Source organism: Drosophila montana, unplaced genomic scaffold, assembly GCF_035044405.1.
Source record: "Drosophila montana isolate Dmon_TW-CO22-7 unplaced genomic scaffold, ASM3504440v1 contig_3216_1, whole genome shotgun sequence".
NCBI classification, from domain to species: domain Eukaryota; kingdom Metazoa; phylum Arthropoda; class Insecta; order Diptera; family Drosophilidae; genus Drosophila; species Drosophila montana.
Genome location: NW_026998096.1, coordinates 126951 through 142844, shown reverse-complemented (window position 1 = coordinate 142844; position 15894 = coordinate 126951). Strand labels below are relative to the sequence as shown.

The 15894-nt window shown below is 41.3% G+C and overlaps 1 protein-coding gene across 3 annotated transcripts in view; it reads right to left on the bottom strand.

The window, feature by feature from the left end:
- Window positions 1-15557, bottom strand: part of sNPF-R (short neuropeptide F receptor) — a 33719-nt gene extending 18162 nt beyond the window's left edge. For 2 of the 3 annotated variants that reach the window (XR_010436982.1, XM_064688807.1), the window contains exons 1-2: window positions 15125-15557; window positions 277-2360 (exon numbers count right to left, since the gene is read on the bottom strand). Coding sequence is in view for 2 of the 3 variants with exons in the window: in XM_064688807.1 (XP_064544877.1) it covers window positions 283-2070 (1788 nt within the window). In the remaining variant the exon portion in view is untranslated. Of the gene's footprint in view, window positions 1-276; window positions 2361-2439; window positions 2499-15124 lie in introns of those variants that run through there. The other variant, XM_064688808.1, reaches the window with a different exon arrangement.
- Window positions 15558-15894: the final 337 nt, after the last annotated feature.

Below are 15894 nucleotides of genomic sequence, written 5' to 3'. Positions count from 1 at the left end.
TTGTGGTGCGCAAAATTTTCCATGATGCCGTCATATGATGATATGGCACAAATTTTTAACATTTCTTTCGCTCTGAATAAATTATGCTGCTGCTTTTTCGATTTTGATACAGACAAAATATGTGAAATTGATTTTGAGTGGCATTTATCTAGAAAGTGCATTAGCCATAAACACTTTTAAATATTTGGCATATCACTTGAGAAATGTTTTCTGACAGACATGGGAATGGGCTTCCTTCAATTGTTTGCATAATAAATACTTGCTCGTGGTACTCACCCTGTCTCAGTTACATTGCCTAGTGGCATCTCCAACCACAACAGCGCTCAATTCGGGCAGCTCTTTTGAGTCCTGGAACAGGGTCTCGCTCGGCTCCAGCATGCTGATGCCCGTCGTATTGTCGGAGCTGACAAACGGCGTCTCGCTGAAGCGCACCTCCACCGTCTGCTCATCGCCGGAGTCTATAAAGTCGGCATCGTCGTCTGTGCGCCGGCGAATGCGTCTCGTCAGCTCCACCTGCTGCTGCTGGACTTGTTGCTGCTGCTGCTGTGGCTGGCTGGCATGCAGGAGGGCTGCATTGATGCCACGCCCACTGAGTATTGGGGATACGGCACCGTTGCCGTTGCCATAGGTGGGCTCGCGCGGTATGATGAGCAGCTTCTCCTTGGGCAGGCAGGTCTCCTGTGTGATGCCATTGTCATCCTGATCATCAGCATCAAGACTGCCGCCAGGGCCGCCCTCGCCATTGCCATGATGCAGACGCGGGCCGCAGGTGTTGCGATCGCTGCGATTGTAGCCTCTGGTGATGTTGATGATGTTGTTGTTGGATGGATTGAAGCAGGGCAGCACATGCTTGAACTCCTTGCGAAAGTTCTCATTCAGCCAGGCGTACAGAAAGGGATTGTAGCACGTGGAGCTCATGGCAATCGAGTGGGCCACAAAGAAGAACAGCATATAGAGCCGCCACTCATTCGACTTGTCATCGAAATCATCAAATATGTTCACCAAGTTGATGGGCAACCAGCTGAGACCAAAGACAGCCACCATGGCGATAAGCATGCGATTCGTGCGCTTCTTGCGATCCCGATCCGCCTCCTCGCGTCGCGACGACTTCGAGCCCGGCTTGGCCCTGGCACGCTGATTCAACTTGACCGAGATCCATACATAGCAAATGGATATGATGAAAAATGGCAACACAAACTGCAGCGTCGTGGTTATGGCACCGAACACCTTGCGATAATGCTCCGATGGCCAGTTCTCCTCGCAGACAGTGACGCCGTCGGTCATGACCTGCATGTAGGCCTGGGCAGCCGATGTGGCATCGGGCGTGGCAATGCCATAGTTGCCATACCGGTTGCTGCTCGTATGATTCGCGCCAACCAGCTGGGTGGTGTTATCCATCACCTCGTTGGTCATCTTCATGTACATGCCGTAGGGCACCGTTGCCAGCAGTGCGATCACCCAAATGCTCACGATGATGCCAATGCATGTGGAGAGTTTCATGCGCGGATGGAACGGATATATGATCACAAAATAGCGATCGATTGCAATCGAGGTCAGCGTCAGCGTCGATATATATATGCTGCAGCCCTGGGCAAAGGAGACCAGATGGCACAGAGTACGCCCAAATGCCCAGCGACCCATAAATGTGTACAATGGCGTAAAGGGCACGGCAAGCACACAAAGCAAAATGTCTGATAGCGCCAGATTGGTAATGAATATATTGGTCACCGTTTGCATGGCACGATTCCTGAGCACCACATAGCAGACAAGCACATTGCCAAATACGCCCAGTACAAACACTGTCGTGTACAGTACATAGAAGAAGATCTGCACGAACTGATTGTGTATAATGCCCGATTTATCAGCATCCGCGACCGCGTCCGCATTCGCATCGCTGGACAGGCTGCTCGCCGTGCTAGTTGTGGTGGTGCCCATGCTGCTGCCGGGTGTGGCCATTGTTGTGGTGGTGCTGCTCCAATTGACGCCCACATTTATGCCCAGTACATGCGGCAACTGTGTGCTGACCGAGACCAGCCAAGCATTAACCGTCTCGTTGCTTACATTGGCCATGCTTAAGGACTTTGTTTGGATACCTAATGAGTCGCTTTTCAGTTGGAGATTGAGATTAAGCTGGCGGAGGTGGCTGTGGATGCGGCCAAGGCTATAACTGCGGCTGTGCTTGAGTTGGTTGTTGCTGTTGTTGTTGCTTATTCCTGTCCGGATTCACCGGAAGTGCGCCACTTAAGCAGCCATATCCGTCGTCTGGGCGCAGTCACGTCTCAAGTTTATCTCTATCTTTAATGTTTTTCGCATTCAGAAAGTTTCCTGTAATATGTGGCTCATTGCTAATTGCATGAATTCTAAAAAGAAAGAAGCGCAATGAAAAATCAGTATACAACTTGCATTAGATTTGTTTAAAATGTAAAACTTTCTTCGTACGGAATTAGTTCTTAGTTGGAATTTGAAACAAACTTTATTCTCCTCTGCCCTGCCCCGCCCTGCCCCGCCGCGTCCTGTTCCGCTCTGGCCCGACCGCGCCGACCGCTGTGCATTGCGCTTTTGTTTCGCCATTGTCCCAATGGATTAAGCTGTTGCCTTGACTGGCATCTATTTTATTTGCCTTCTCACTTGCCCTTATACACACACTGTCCCCCGTCTGCCATCGCCAGGGGCAACTGGGGGGGTGGAGGCTGGCGCTGGCTTTATTAAAAACAATGTGGCAGCAAAATGCGCCAAGGCGGAAGTAAAAGTGTGGCATTAGGATTCAAGCTTAAATATTGTCTAAGGGCAGTTTATATAACTACAGTTGGAAAGGTCACGGCGTCCTGACGTCAGAACAAATCAACAATTGTCTCTACTCCAGATGATATAATCTGGTGTATAATAACATGACTTGATAGTGTTTAGCTGTACTCAGTCGAAATTGTGTGAATATCGTTTTTGATTTGTCAGACAAAAGGTAAAGAGTATAAATAAATTATTGACAATTAAACATAAAATCCTTTGTACTCGAAGCTGGTGACTTTTAATTTATCTCAAGTTCAGCTTTTGCACACAATCAGCATTACACATATGTATTATATGCATAGAGTTTTATGTTGAACAACAATTTCTACAAAATGCAAAACCATAAAATTCATTCTAAAAATTTTGATATTCAACTAAATTCCTCAAATAAAAAACTTTTATTTAGTGTTAGTTATGGAATTTCTCTTGTTGTTGCGTATGCAGTGTTTATTACAGAATTGGGCATAATTCTATTATTTTGTTGTTTTTAAGAGAAACTACAAAGCCAAATATTAAACAGTAGTTTATGCTGAATGAGCATAGCCCAACCCATAGATAATTCCAGTTAATTGAACACAAAAACTAAAAATCCTTTCAATAGACAGAAGTTTTAGTTGCTTTCAGTGCATAGCTTCCAAGAATTGCAATTTCCGTTTCATGACTACATTAATTTAGCCCTGAAAAACTGTTTGATAATTTTCCAGAGCTCATTAGAATTCTGTTTCAATGAAAGCTGCCTTTCATAGAAGTTTCAAAGTTTGCAACTGGCACACACACATGTACAACTAAGTAGACTGTGTGCCCCATGGTCTTTAATCATAATCATGTCCTTCATGTTAATGCGAATGCGAATGTGAATTGGATTTTGGTTAACAAAAGTTGGCATCCTGCAGCTTTAAGAGATGTTTGCACAAACAACAACACTTTAATACGGCTTACGCACCGGATGGCAATGTTCTGTGGCAAGCGGCTTATCCTGTTGCATCATCAACTGCAAATGTGGGCAGCTAATTTCAAGTAAAAAATTTTAAATTCTGTAAGTCAATTCAATTTTGTTAGCTCTCAGCCCAAACAGAAAGGCGACAAGTGAAAAAAATTGTTGTGATTCTCATCTCATTTCCTGCCTTGTGGCATTAGAATCCACAACATGAAGGAATGTCAAAAATTGTTGTTCGCCGCGAGCACAGACAAAATATAATAACTTTGATAAATTAATAGGCGGAAGTGCGTAAAGCGTTTGCCCGAAATCCGGTCTATCTGGGCGATCCGCAGGTTGGCAACAAACGGCCACGGGGCAGCCGCTGCTCAAAACGAACTGAGAAACGGGGAAATTCCGTAAAAAATGGCAGTTAAGAATTTTATATTGCCGCGACAAGGGGCCCGACAGACAAGGGGCCACAACAATGGCGGCAACTACTCAAGCCATAAACATCATCAAAATCATTATCAAGCTCGTCATCATCATCATCATCGGCATCGTGCTTATCCCGCACATTATGATTACTAACAAGGCAGCACAAAGCAGCTTGAGTGTGTCATCCAGCCGATTCTCGGCAGCTCCTTGACGCGTCCTTCGGGCGGCGTCTGCTGCGGCACTTGGTAATTTTAATTTTGATGCATTTGTCACCATTTTTTCAGAACAATTTATCTCTCAGCTGGGCTGGGTTATAATGAAGCCAGGCGTTTGGTAGTCCAAACACCACTCACATTAATGGCAGCTTACTGTGCTGCTTTTTTTTATCATTAATTTTTAGGTGAAACATTTATTGAATAAATGGCATCTACTACTTCGTCTTCATCAGTTATAAGTACAAAATATATTGCCTACTTTTTGGCGCACGTGAAAGGTTTTATGGCTTTTTGTTCCTTTTCTTGCCTGTCACAAAGTGGAACGACAGTCAAGAGATCCCTCCCTTACATCAGATTTAATGGAAGAGGGCCAACAGTTCCACTTGCTATTATTACTTTTATTTTCTATTGTCGCATTGTAATTTAGTTAGGATTTGTATGCTACGGTTCGAAGGCTGAAATTCTTTTAAATTCATTTCACACATGGAATAGCACAAGCAAATTAATTTTCTTTGTCAAAGGCATTTGGGTTTTAATTACAAACTAAAATTCTATAGAATTCATTTTAAATGAATCAACTATGAGACGTATAAATAGTCTACACATTGTTGTTGTTGCTGTAACATTTCTGCGTATTCAAGTAGAGCACTTTCTATTTAATTTTATTCAACTTTATACCATTTGTTGTAGAACAATGCTTGCGTGTAGGACTCATGAGTGTTTCGTTGCTTACAGCTGGAAAATATATATAACAAAAAGTAGCTCAGCCACAACCAAGCAGCCCTTAACTAGTTTTTAAGCTGTTTCCCACACACACACATACAGCTACTCGAGAGAACTATGCCATTAACTTGGCTATAAATTCCACTAATGATGCCAGTAGCTCAGTCCAAAGTTGCCAGCTACTGCTCTTGTGTATGATCAATGCTCAGCTGGCTGTTGACGATGATGATGCTTCGGATGCTTCGGATGATGATGATGATGATGATGCTGGGCAGCCTTTTAGCATTTTGTACTAATCAACTTGGCTATTTTTATGATAATTAATTACAAAGTTTTTCTAGCGATAGTTTTCCAAGCTGTGAAAGTTTTGCCACGCATCAAAGAAATTACTGAACAGCTGATGGATGGAAAACCAAACAAACAAACGGACAAACGGACAGACAGGCAGGCAGACGGACAGACGGACAGACAGATGGGCAATTGAGAGACTGAAATGTAAACATGTGTTTAGTGTAAATGTCATGATATCCAATCGTCTCGATTGGAAACAAGAAATATTTAATTAAAATACACAACAGCAACCACTTAAAATTATTGCTCATGCCAAAAGCGACGACCACTTTGCAAATTGTTGAAATTTCGAGCATTATTCATCGACGAGTATCTATTCACATATGCACATACATACATATATGTGCACATGTACATAGTCGCATATAGCTGTGAGACACTGTGGCGGGAATATTTATTTGCTGATTTATGTGCTCAACAACTAATTAGAGAATTTATTTCCATTTAAGCGCACAATGCACTCGCAATGAGGCCAAGTCGTTAAACATCTGAGTGACTCAGTATTTGCATTTAATTTTTATGATATACTTCATAAATTGTATACAAAATTCGAAAGCATTCAAATAAAACAATAATAATAAATATAATGCGATCAAAAAGAAGCAATGAACCGCAAATACCCTCACTATATTTCTTCATATGCTGCAAGCAATAAATGATTGGAAAAATCAATAAAATAGTTTTAGATTCATTTAAGCTGAATATTGCCTTGACTATACAATTGAAAAACTATTTTCATTATAATTTAACATATATAATAAATAATTATGATAACATCATCTTGTAGCTCCTAGAGCACCTTGCTGTGCCAAAGTGTGTACATAAACTGTGATACCCTCACGTGACAGCCACTACTTGTCAGAGTTGATGCGATTTGAGCGAACTGAGCCCGGGGGTTCTTGTATTTTGTGATAAATGTCGTGCCCACTGTTAGGCCTTTGGGCCATGGGGCTAAGCCCATTACTGGGTATATGGAAGAACGATAAGCGAGAGCACATAAAGATAACACTGAAATCAAACTAAATGGCTAAAATTGGCAAACAACAGCAGACAGCAACAGGAAATCCAGGCGCTGATAACAACAACAGCAATAGCAACAAAAAAGGCGAACGGCAAAAAATAGAAAACGCGTATAAAAATCGCAGTTAAACATTATTAACACAATCTGTGTGCGGGCATGCGGGGCGGCCCTTATAGCCATTAATAAGATTGTTTTTGCATGAATTTACGGCCAGGGGCATGCTATTGAGTGACCCGAATAGACCGCCTCCCCCCCCCCCCCCTCCCCCTTCACACGCCTCTTGCAAACAAACGCAAAAAAACCTCGAGCCAAATGTAAATAAGGCAACAATCCAGCCTATGTGAGCGACTGAGCAACTGCTCTATTCCGTTGTTTCCCCATCTATATACATATATAAGTATATATTTTTCTTTTCTTCCATTCGAAATTTGAAATGTTTGCCAACACCGGAGCACTTAGAGTTCTCGAGTCTGAAGGCGAATTTCATACAAATTACACGGCCATTTTTTGGCCAAGGTTCAACGAGGCATGCAGGGACGGCAACCAGGGAACTCGAGACTAAGTCTGGGCAAATATGTAAACGCACCAAACCAAAACATGCCCCACAATGGACTTTGTGCTTTTTATGCTGTTGTTGTCGTTGTGGTCGTTGAGGATTTGTGTCTGTGCGTGTTTTGTTATAGCCCCAAATCTCTCGAATATAATTTGAATATGGAAAGCAATTACGGCTACTATACGCTGTGAGTAGCCGGGCAATTATAATCTAACAAATTTGTTTGACTTCCTTTTTAGAATTTTTTTTTCATATTTGCTGAGTATATTATTATAAATTTTGCTTTTAATCAAAGTAAACAACGCTTTCAATTGCTCTGACAATAGCAAGTCAACCTGTATACAAATTTAAAAATAATTATATCACCAAGAAACCAGATATTGCGGCTGCAAATAAAATTCTTTGTCATGTGCTTGGCACGTGCCACCAAGTAGTTTAAGTTCTAATATGTGATTAAAAGTATGGCTAAAAGTTTTCTAGTAAATTATCACTTGTAAAGTTTTCAAGTCCATTAAAGTTCGTGTCATAATTTCATTTGTACACCCTGTACACTGCGCGAAAAAAGTCGTATCAGGCAGAAGAAAGCATCTCTACAATATTTGTCTTCCCTTTCATTTTGTATACCATTTCCTTTAATATCGATATATATCGTTTAATATCGATCAGTAAAACTAAAGACATTCGGTATATAGCCTACCAAAAGGTCTCTGAAAAAATATTATTCTCTCTGAATACTTTGTCTGTTTCGAAACTGAGAACTGGGTATCTTTTAGGCAGACACTCTCGACACTTACTTGTTAAGTTCTCAAAGATGATGATTGAAATCGACTAGAAGACAAGTTTAGATGACACCAAAGCATGCACGGAATGCATTGAGAGAGCTCAGCATTTGAGTTTGACTGTCAGATGGTAGTTTTGGGTTAAATGCTCCATGACATGCCATAAGCTGCCCAACTGTCTAACTGTCTGCCTGCAGGCGATGCGTTTCGCCGCACGACTAAGCAAAAAAAAAAAAAACAAAAAAACAACTACTATTGAGAATTATTCGTACAATCATGTGTGCACTGAGAGAGTTGATATGGCCTCGCCAAGCCAGTAATAACCAAAACGCAAGCCATGGCTAAAATGAAATGCCAAGGACACGATGGCAGTGTTGAACTTTGAGTGTCATTTGCTTCACCATGAAGGGGGCCAACGGGTCCAAGGGGGTGGGTCCCCGGGGCGCACATGCATAAAAATGAGTAATTTTCCAAATGGCAGACAGCCTGCCTAACGAGGAGACTTGACAGGTCTGCATGTCTACATATGTATACTTATCAACATCTGTCTGTCTATAGGTTTCTCTGTCAGACTGTCAGTCTCCCGGCATTGTCTTCTTTTATTCTGCGAAACAACAATTGAATTTTACAGTAGTTGAATCCTTCCTGCGACACTTTGCTCGGTTTGATGCTTGAATAAATGTTCAACAGCCAGGCTTAAAGTTCTTATCAATTAAAAGTTACTAATTAGGCATGATAGTTTTCAACTTTATTCCAAACCAAGCATAGTTCTAAAGTTGCTCAGAAGCATATTTCAGAAAGTATTTTAGTTATCCTGCTCAAATTTGGCAGCAAAAAATGTTGGCTTAAGTTTAAATTGTTTCTTAATTCAATTTCCGTTTACTAAACTTTTTCTGTATAAGCCGAATACAGAGTTAATTGAGTGAAGCGATTTTGAGACCAATTTTAGTTTGAAGTTTGCATATATTACGTACTGTGCAATTTACTTTGATTCTAGAAATTGTTAATAATACAAATAATTATTATATAATATAATTAAATTTAAAATTGCCAGTTTTTCGCGCGAGACCCATAGGGTGGGTCTAGGCAGTGAGCTCTTGAGTCGGTGAACTTGTATAATATAAGTTTTTAGCCGACTTTTAAGCAGACTTAAAATCAATTAAAATAGTTTTGAGGTGAGTTACTGGATTGTAGACTCTGTTGTGGGATGCAACCACAAAAGCATAATGAAACATTTCTTATTGACTCACAGCATACCTGGGAAAATGGTGGAAGTTCAACAACAAAGTTCAAGTTTTTCTAATCGACCAATCTTTAATGCTTAACCCGTTCATTCAAGTCTTTTATCTGTTTGGATTTGTGCCTGTCATTGTTTATATTGTTCACTTGGTTAGGCGTTTAACCTTTTCAGCTGGCACTGGCAATGTGAGCAACAAAGCAAAACCAAACCAAGGGCCTTCCTGCCCGGCCATCCAAGCGATTTTCCCTTGTCTTTTGACGCTATTTGTTTGCCCAGCAACCTTTTGCCGTCGCCGTCGCCGTCGCCTTCCCCCCTTTGCCCTGCACAGCACACGCGCTACATGGGAGATGGCACATGGCGGCGGCGGGTAAAACCAATATTAATACAACTAAAAGTTGCACACGGTCCCAACTTCAATGACTTGTGCCCACGCCAATAAAAATCAATGAATTTTATTGAGAAAATTGCCACATGCGTTTACTTTTTTTCCCAGAAGCTCGATTCGGGCAACTCGATTAAAGCTGAATCCGCTTTATTTTTTTTCTATTGCATACTGCGAGGCGCACTGCAAGGGCTGCGACTGCAGTTTGGGCCAAAGACGTGCGGTTCAAAGGGCCAGTGACCATTATTAATTGACCATTCGGTGCAGCGACCATGTTGCCTTGCCAGCCATTGCAGCTATATGGCGGTTAAGCAGAAGACAATGGCTTCCATAAATTTAATACAGACACACACACACACATGCAGAAGCGCTGCAAGGGTTTGTTGTACTCAGTTGAACCTTTTTTAGCTTATCATTGTTGTTGCCTTATCAGAAGGCAGTGCACTGTGAAAATGTCTTTGGCTGCCACACAAGATAGCCAGGGATCCCAGCATAATGTTGGGCCATTTGCGATAGTTGGGCATTCAAGCGTTGAATAGCATCATCAGCTACGTTTAGGGCGTGGTCATTGAAAAGCCACAGCTTGATGGTATATGTGCGTTTCTGGCCCTGAAGTTAGCCACTGAAGCAACTTTAGTTGAGGGAGCTTAAACTAAAAGGTTTCATTTTTCAGGCTAACTTGGCTATTGTGTCTGACAGCTATGCTGTAAAACTGTACATAAGTTCATTATAAATGCTTGAATGAAAACACAGTCAAGTTCAGCTCAGTTACCATTTGCTTAATTATAAAGCTAAACTGCAGGCTGTTACGTATATACTACATACATAAATGCATCGTAAGCATTATCTCAGCTGCCTTCCGGCTTAGTCTATGCAAATTAATGAGCATCTAACTTCTTTCTGACTTAATGCATACAAAATGTTGTAAATGGCGTTTTAATCAGTGCGCCAAGCCAACAAGCAAAATTAATTAAATGCTCACTTCAAGCGCCGACCAACCTCGGCCGAACCCATCAAAAACCACCACCACCCCCACCATCATACCCGAACCACAGACAGTTTCAGCACCAGCAGCAGCAACAGCCACAAACGTAACACACCCACGCAGCAACTGTTCCTCTCTCTGTCTCTCTCCATCTGTCTCTTTCTCTTTAGCCCACACCAGGTCTCACAAGCTGGCTGCTGTCCTCGCGCCGCTCATCAATTTTTGCATTTTAATGATATTTGAACCGAGATGCGACCGCGGACCAGAACCATATCGACATAGCCAACGCGCCGGGCGATTATGATGGGGCCATGCTTATGACTAAAATCTCATCTATGTTAATTGATGAAAATATAACCGAAATTCAAATGCTCTTCAAATTTGTACTTATCGACAACAATTCAGCCGCATAAGTTGAACTCTCTTTTCGATTTGGGCCGAAGTCCCGGTAAAAATAATGGGCGTGTGTATACATGTTTCTTCATGTAAAAAAAAAATCATGAATGGAGGGAGCCAAATAAGGGAGCCAACGAAAGGTGGGATTCAATAGAAGTTGCGATGCGGGCCGGTTCGGAAGATCTGCTAGTGATTATATTAATAACAGATAATGTTAGCTTACAGCAGGTGCAGCCCAGAGCATATAAAGGGCTGCCCATTGCAGCTGGGCTTCAGTCAAAGCTGCGAGGCGGGCCGGTGCAGATCTTGATTACTTGTTAATGTGCGTGTGTGTTAGTATAAAAATATGAATAACAGATCGTGCGTGCAAGCTAAAAAGAAGAGCCAGTAGTATAAATAAGGCAGCCAGCTATAACAAGGCTTCAGTTGAAGCTGCGAGGCGGCCCGGTACGGATGGTCTGATGGTGAGTTAAAATTAAATGTTGATAACAGATCATATTTATATTAATAACAGATCATGTTAGCTTACAGCAGGTGCTGCCCATAGTATATAAAGGGCTGCCCATTGCAGCTGGGCTACAGTTGGAGCTGCGAGGCGACCAGCTAAGGATGGTGTAATGGTGAGTTTGAATTTAATGTTAGTTACAGATCATATTAACAACAGATCATGTTGGCTTGCAGCAGGTGCAGCCCACAGTATATAAATGGCTGCCAGTTGCAGCTGTGCTTCAGTCGAAGCTGCGAGGCAGGAAGGTACGGATAGTGCAATAGTAACTTTGCATTGAATGTTAATAACAGATCATATTAATAACAGATCATGTTGTCTTACAGAAGGTGTGCCCCACGGTATATAAAGAGCTGCCCATTGCAGATGAGCTTCAGTCGAAGGTGCGCGGCGGGCCGGTGCAGATCTTGAGCTTGTGTTAATGTGCGTGTGTGTTAGTGTAAAAATATGAATAACAGATCGTGTATGCAAGCTAAAAGAAGAAGAGCCAGTAGTATAAATAAGGCAGCCAACTAGAACTAGGCTTTAGTTGAAGCTGCGAAGCGACCTGGTACGGATGATTTGATGGTGAGTTTGCACAAATGTTAGTAAGAGATCATGTTTATAAGCTCATGTGCAGCCCATTATGAATAAGAGATCATATATGTATGTTAGCTTGCGAAAATAAGAGGCAGCAGTAAAAAAAAGCAACTAACTATAGCTGGGCTTCAGTTGAGGCTGGTGCAAATGGTAAAATGATCATGAACAGAAGCCAGCAATATGCATTTTGGTGGCCACAGAGATTAAATGTTTACGCTTTTATTTGAATATGCTAACCGCCTTGGATAGAGTATTTGAAGTGTTATATGCACACAAATTAAAGCGCAGCTCGGATTCAACCGCGGATTTGTGTCTATTTTGGTGTGATGATGCGGCCACTGTGAACCCTTCGTTAAATTGAAATATAATTAATTTTTGGTGTGCATTTGAGTCTTTTGCCAGTCAGCTCAAATCCCAGCGCAGTGCGTAAATTATTAAACAAAGTGAATATCGAACAAGAGCAAAACATAATACTCCACACGGACTGCAGATAGGTTGCTAAGTAATAGATGGATACTAAATTGAAGGCGCATAACCTATTCCAGCGCTCATTCCGTATGAGAACATGCAACCGCTATTCCCGTGGGAAATTTTTGAAATCTGAGCTCGGACCAGCTAGGGGCCATGTTTTGCCAGCCGCTAGCATTTCAGCTAGTTGACTGTCGATGTAACAAACAAGTAGATTACATTGTGGCAGCTGTTGACGGCGTACCAGCCCCGATGGCTGTCCTTGAAAAAGCCAATCGTTTTATTGCCAGCGCAGATTGGCCATAAAAATGTCACCTGTGACTTGCGACTGACTGCAAGAAATCAAATGAATTCAAGCAGTTGCCAAGCTGCTGCCGCCCGCCCCGCTAACCTATTTTGCCCAAGACTTGGCCAAGAAAATCGCACGCACACGCACACACTTTGCTATGCATAATTTATGCAAAACTAACAAAGCAATAAAACGCTCCAATAAAAACGATAGCAAAATAAGAAATGAAAAGCGAGATACCTTCTTCTTCTACTGTACAAAGTATGCTACATAAATTTTCGTGATTTGCAATCTCAAAGCAACACAACGGGGCAGCTATAGCTTTCAACGGGCTATTTGTTTTACAGGGTATTAAACCAAACGAAGCTTGAAATGTCTTTCACAAATTATCACTGCCAATGCAGTACACGTTCACAGAGAGTAAACACTTTTGCCCCACAGCCCTTACCCCCGCCGCTATTAACCCCCCAGGCGGCCGCGCAGGCAGGTTGTTTGATCTAAATGCAAATATACATCAGGTAACATCAGCACTGGCAGTTCCTTGGACATTTCAAGACATTACCCCGCTCCTGTCAAGCCTTGAAGACACCATCAACGTCAAAGTCAATGTTGTTTTCGTCCTTCGACTTGCTCCTTTTGTGGATTCCAACGAAATTCGCTGCTATCAGCGACTATTTGCCATTTTCCAGAACCGCGTTGTTATGCAAATTGAAATGCGTTTTTTGCCCTTCTCTACCCGCTTAACACAACTTTTTGTGTCTTCTAGCTCTCGTCATGGCCACAAATTTATCAGTTTTCACTTAAAATTGGTCCAATGTTATATTAATGATAGTTAGAAATTCTGTTGCGGCTTTGCTTATAGTTTGAATTGCTCGATATAGGGCTTTGGACTTTTGATTTTACTTAAATTATTCAGCTTGTATTTTTATGAAAATATTTCTTATAGAACTTTGCTCAGCCAGAACACATAAAGCTTTAAAGTACTTAAATAACGCAAAATAAAAATACAATTTTAAAGAAAAGCAAAACAGATTTACATCGTTTGGTCACATTTAATACATGAATTAAATTTAACACATAAATAAACGTTTTTAAGAGACTCGCTCTTTTCACTCTTTTCAGTTCTATCCGTCAGGAAATTATTATACTTAGCTGAAGACTTTAAATTTTAAAAATATGATCTCTCATTTGCAAAACGAATTTATTGTTTCCTTTCGATCACCCCTTTCCATTAAATCGATTTTGAACGAAATTTTGGCTCTCGTTTAGTAAAAATGGACACAAGACATTTATCTTATTGGATTACTTTACAATATAGCTATTATTACATATAGCTATTAAGGCTATCAAAATGATTTAAGGAACTAGCGTTATTAATGGGAGAATTGACATGCTGCACATTTCATAGTGGATATCGCTATAATCTAAATAAAAAATGTATAAAAAGGGTTTAAGAGCTACGCAAAAATAATATTTCAAAGCATATTTGATATTTAGTTTAATCAGTTGATTTATAATCAATTAATTATCCCACAGCAATTAATATAACTGATTTGTTTAGTTTATTGTTAAAAATATAATATATATTTTGTACTAAATTGAGCAGAAAATTCAACCGTTAAATAATGCAAATTTTCAATAGTCATTGCATTTAATTTATTATGAATATTAAATGCAAGCATCCACTAGCTGGCCACGTGTTAATTGCTTGACCCTATGGATTGTAAAATTAAGCACAAGTGAGTCAGCTGGGAGACGCACACACACAAAGTATATGTACTCTAACAAAACGTTGCGCATTTGAGCGTGAAGCTGTAACCCGTATTCATTAAGTTCCAAGCAAAGACAAAGCAATAAGAGTGTGTGTGTGTGTGTGTGTGCCCGCAATGATAAATATTCAAATCTACAATTGATGAGAGGCCCCAGAGTCAGCTGGGACAAATGAAAATCAATAGTTGGGCCAACAATAAAACATATTGATAGTATTTAATTGTCTTGCAAATTTGACAGCGTGTCGTCAGCTGCACAAACATTTGTCTTGACGATTCTCGAGCATGCCCATTAATTTGCATATTTAATTATGGACAGTCGCGAGCTTTGTGGCGGGTCATAAAAGCGAGCAAAAAATCTATAGAAAAAAGAAAAGAAAATGTTCTCATTTCTTTCGCATTTCTTTTGTTTGCCCGGCCGAAATGCATTTGACTTTTTATAACAAGGGAGTGTTTTTCTTTATTTGAAATTCTTGCCATCTTTCTGACTTGTTTGTTGTGTCGCAAGAAAGTTGGGACCGTTTTGAGTACAAATAAAACTTTTCCCTTCTTTTTTTTTTTATTTATTTTTTTTTTGCTTTATGGGTTAGCCTAAAAAGTTGACTGGAAATTGAATTTGTGTAGATGTAATACACACTCTGGGGGCATTGGGCATCCCGAAGTATGTCGAACTTATTAGCAAGTACACTTTTACGTTTTGGATTTGAGTTCACAGTCGGTTTACCCACCTGCTGACAATGGATTTAATTTGAGGCCCAGGGTTAAGTTGTTGCCTGTTTAACTTGCACTTCAAGTCTAAAGCCTGGCCCAGACAGTTTAACAAAAGCGAAAGCCAAAAGTTCCTGTTCTTTTATTTTTTTTTTTTGTTTTCGTGCCAACCGACGCGTTACCAAAATGTCAACAAAAACGGAACCGCAAACGCAACCGTAGACCGTAACGTAACGTCGTTGCGGATCCGCACTCGAGCACGCTCCGGCACTTGGTTGGACTTGAATTTGCTATTTGCCGGTTCACGGAAAATCACGCGCGAGTTGTTGCCTAGGCAAATGTGGCGTATACGCAACGCGTCAAATGTGTCTGTTTGTTGTTGATTTGAAAATATTTTGAAATGTTTTCTGCTTTGTTTATAAGTATTTGATTTTTGCCGCTTCGCGTCCAGCGCCAACGAGGAAACACAAGCAACTGACGACAGCCTCGACAGCCTCGGCCCTCGTTGCCAGCGTACACGAGCTCTGTATTGTCATACGCTGTGTGTGACGGCGCCGACGACGACAACGTCACGACGTCGCCGCCGCAGCAGCAGCAGCAGCGACGCTCACGCCGGCGTTCCCGTTAACCAACAGGTTATCTGCTGATAAGCGCTCGAGTCCGAGCAATTCGTTGTATGTTGTCGGCACATATACGATGCAATTCCCTATCACAAGCCCGAACTGCTTTAACGACTTCTCACTCAATTGCAGCACAAAAACATCGCCGAGTGAAAACGACTGAGCCCAAA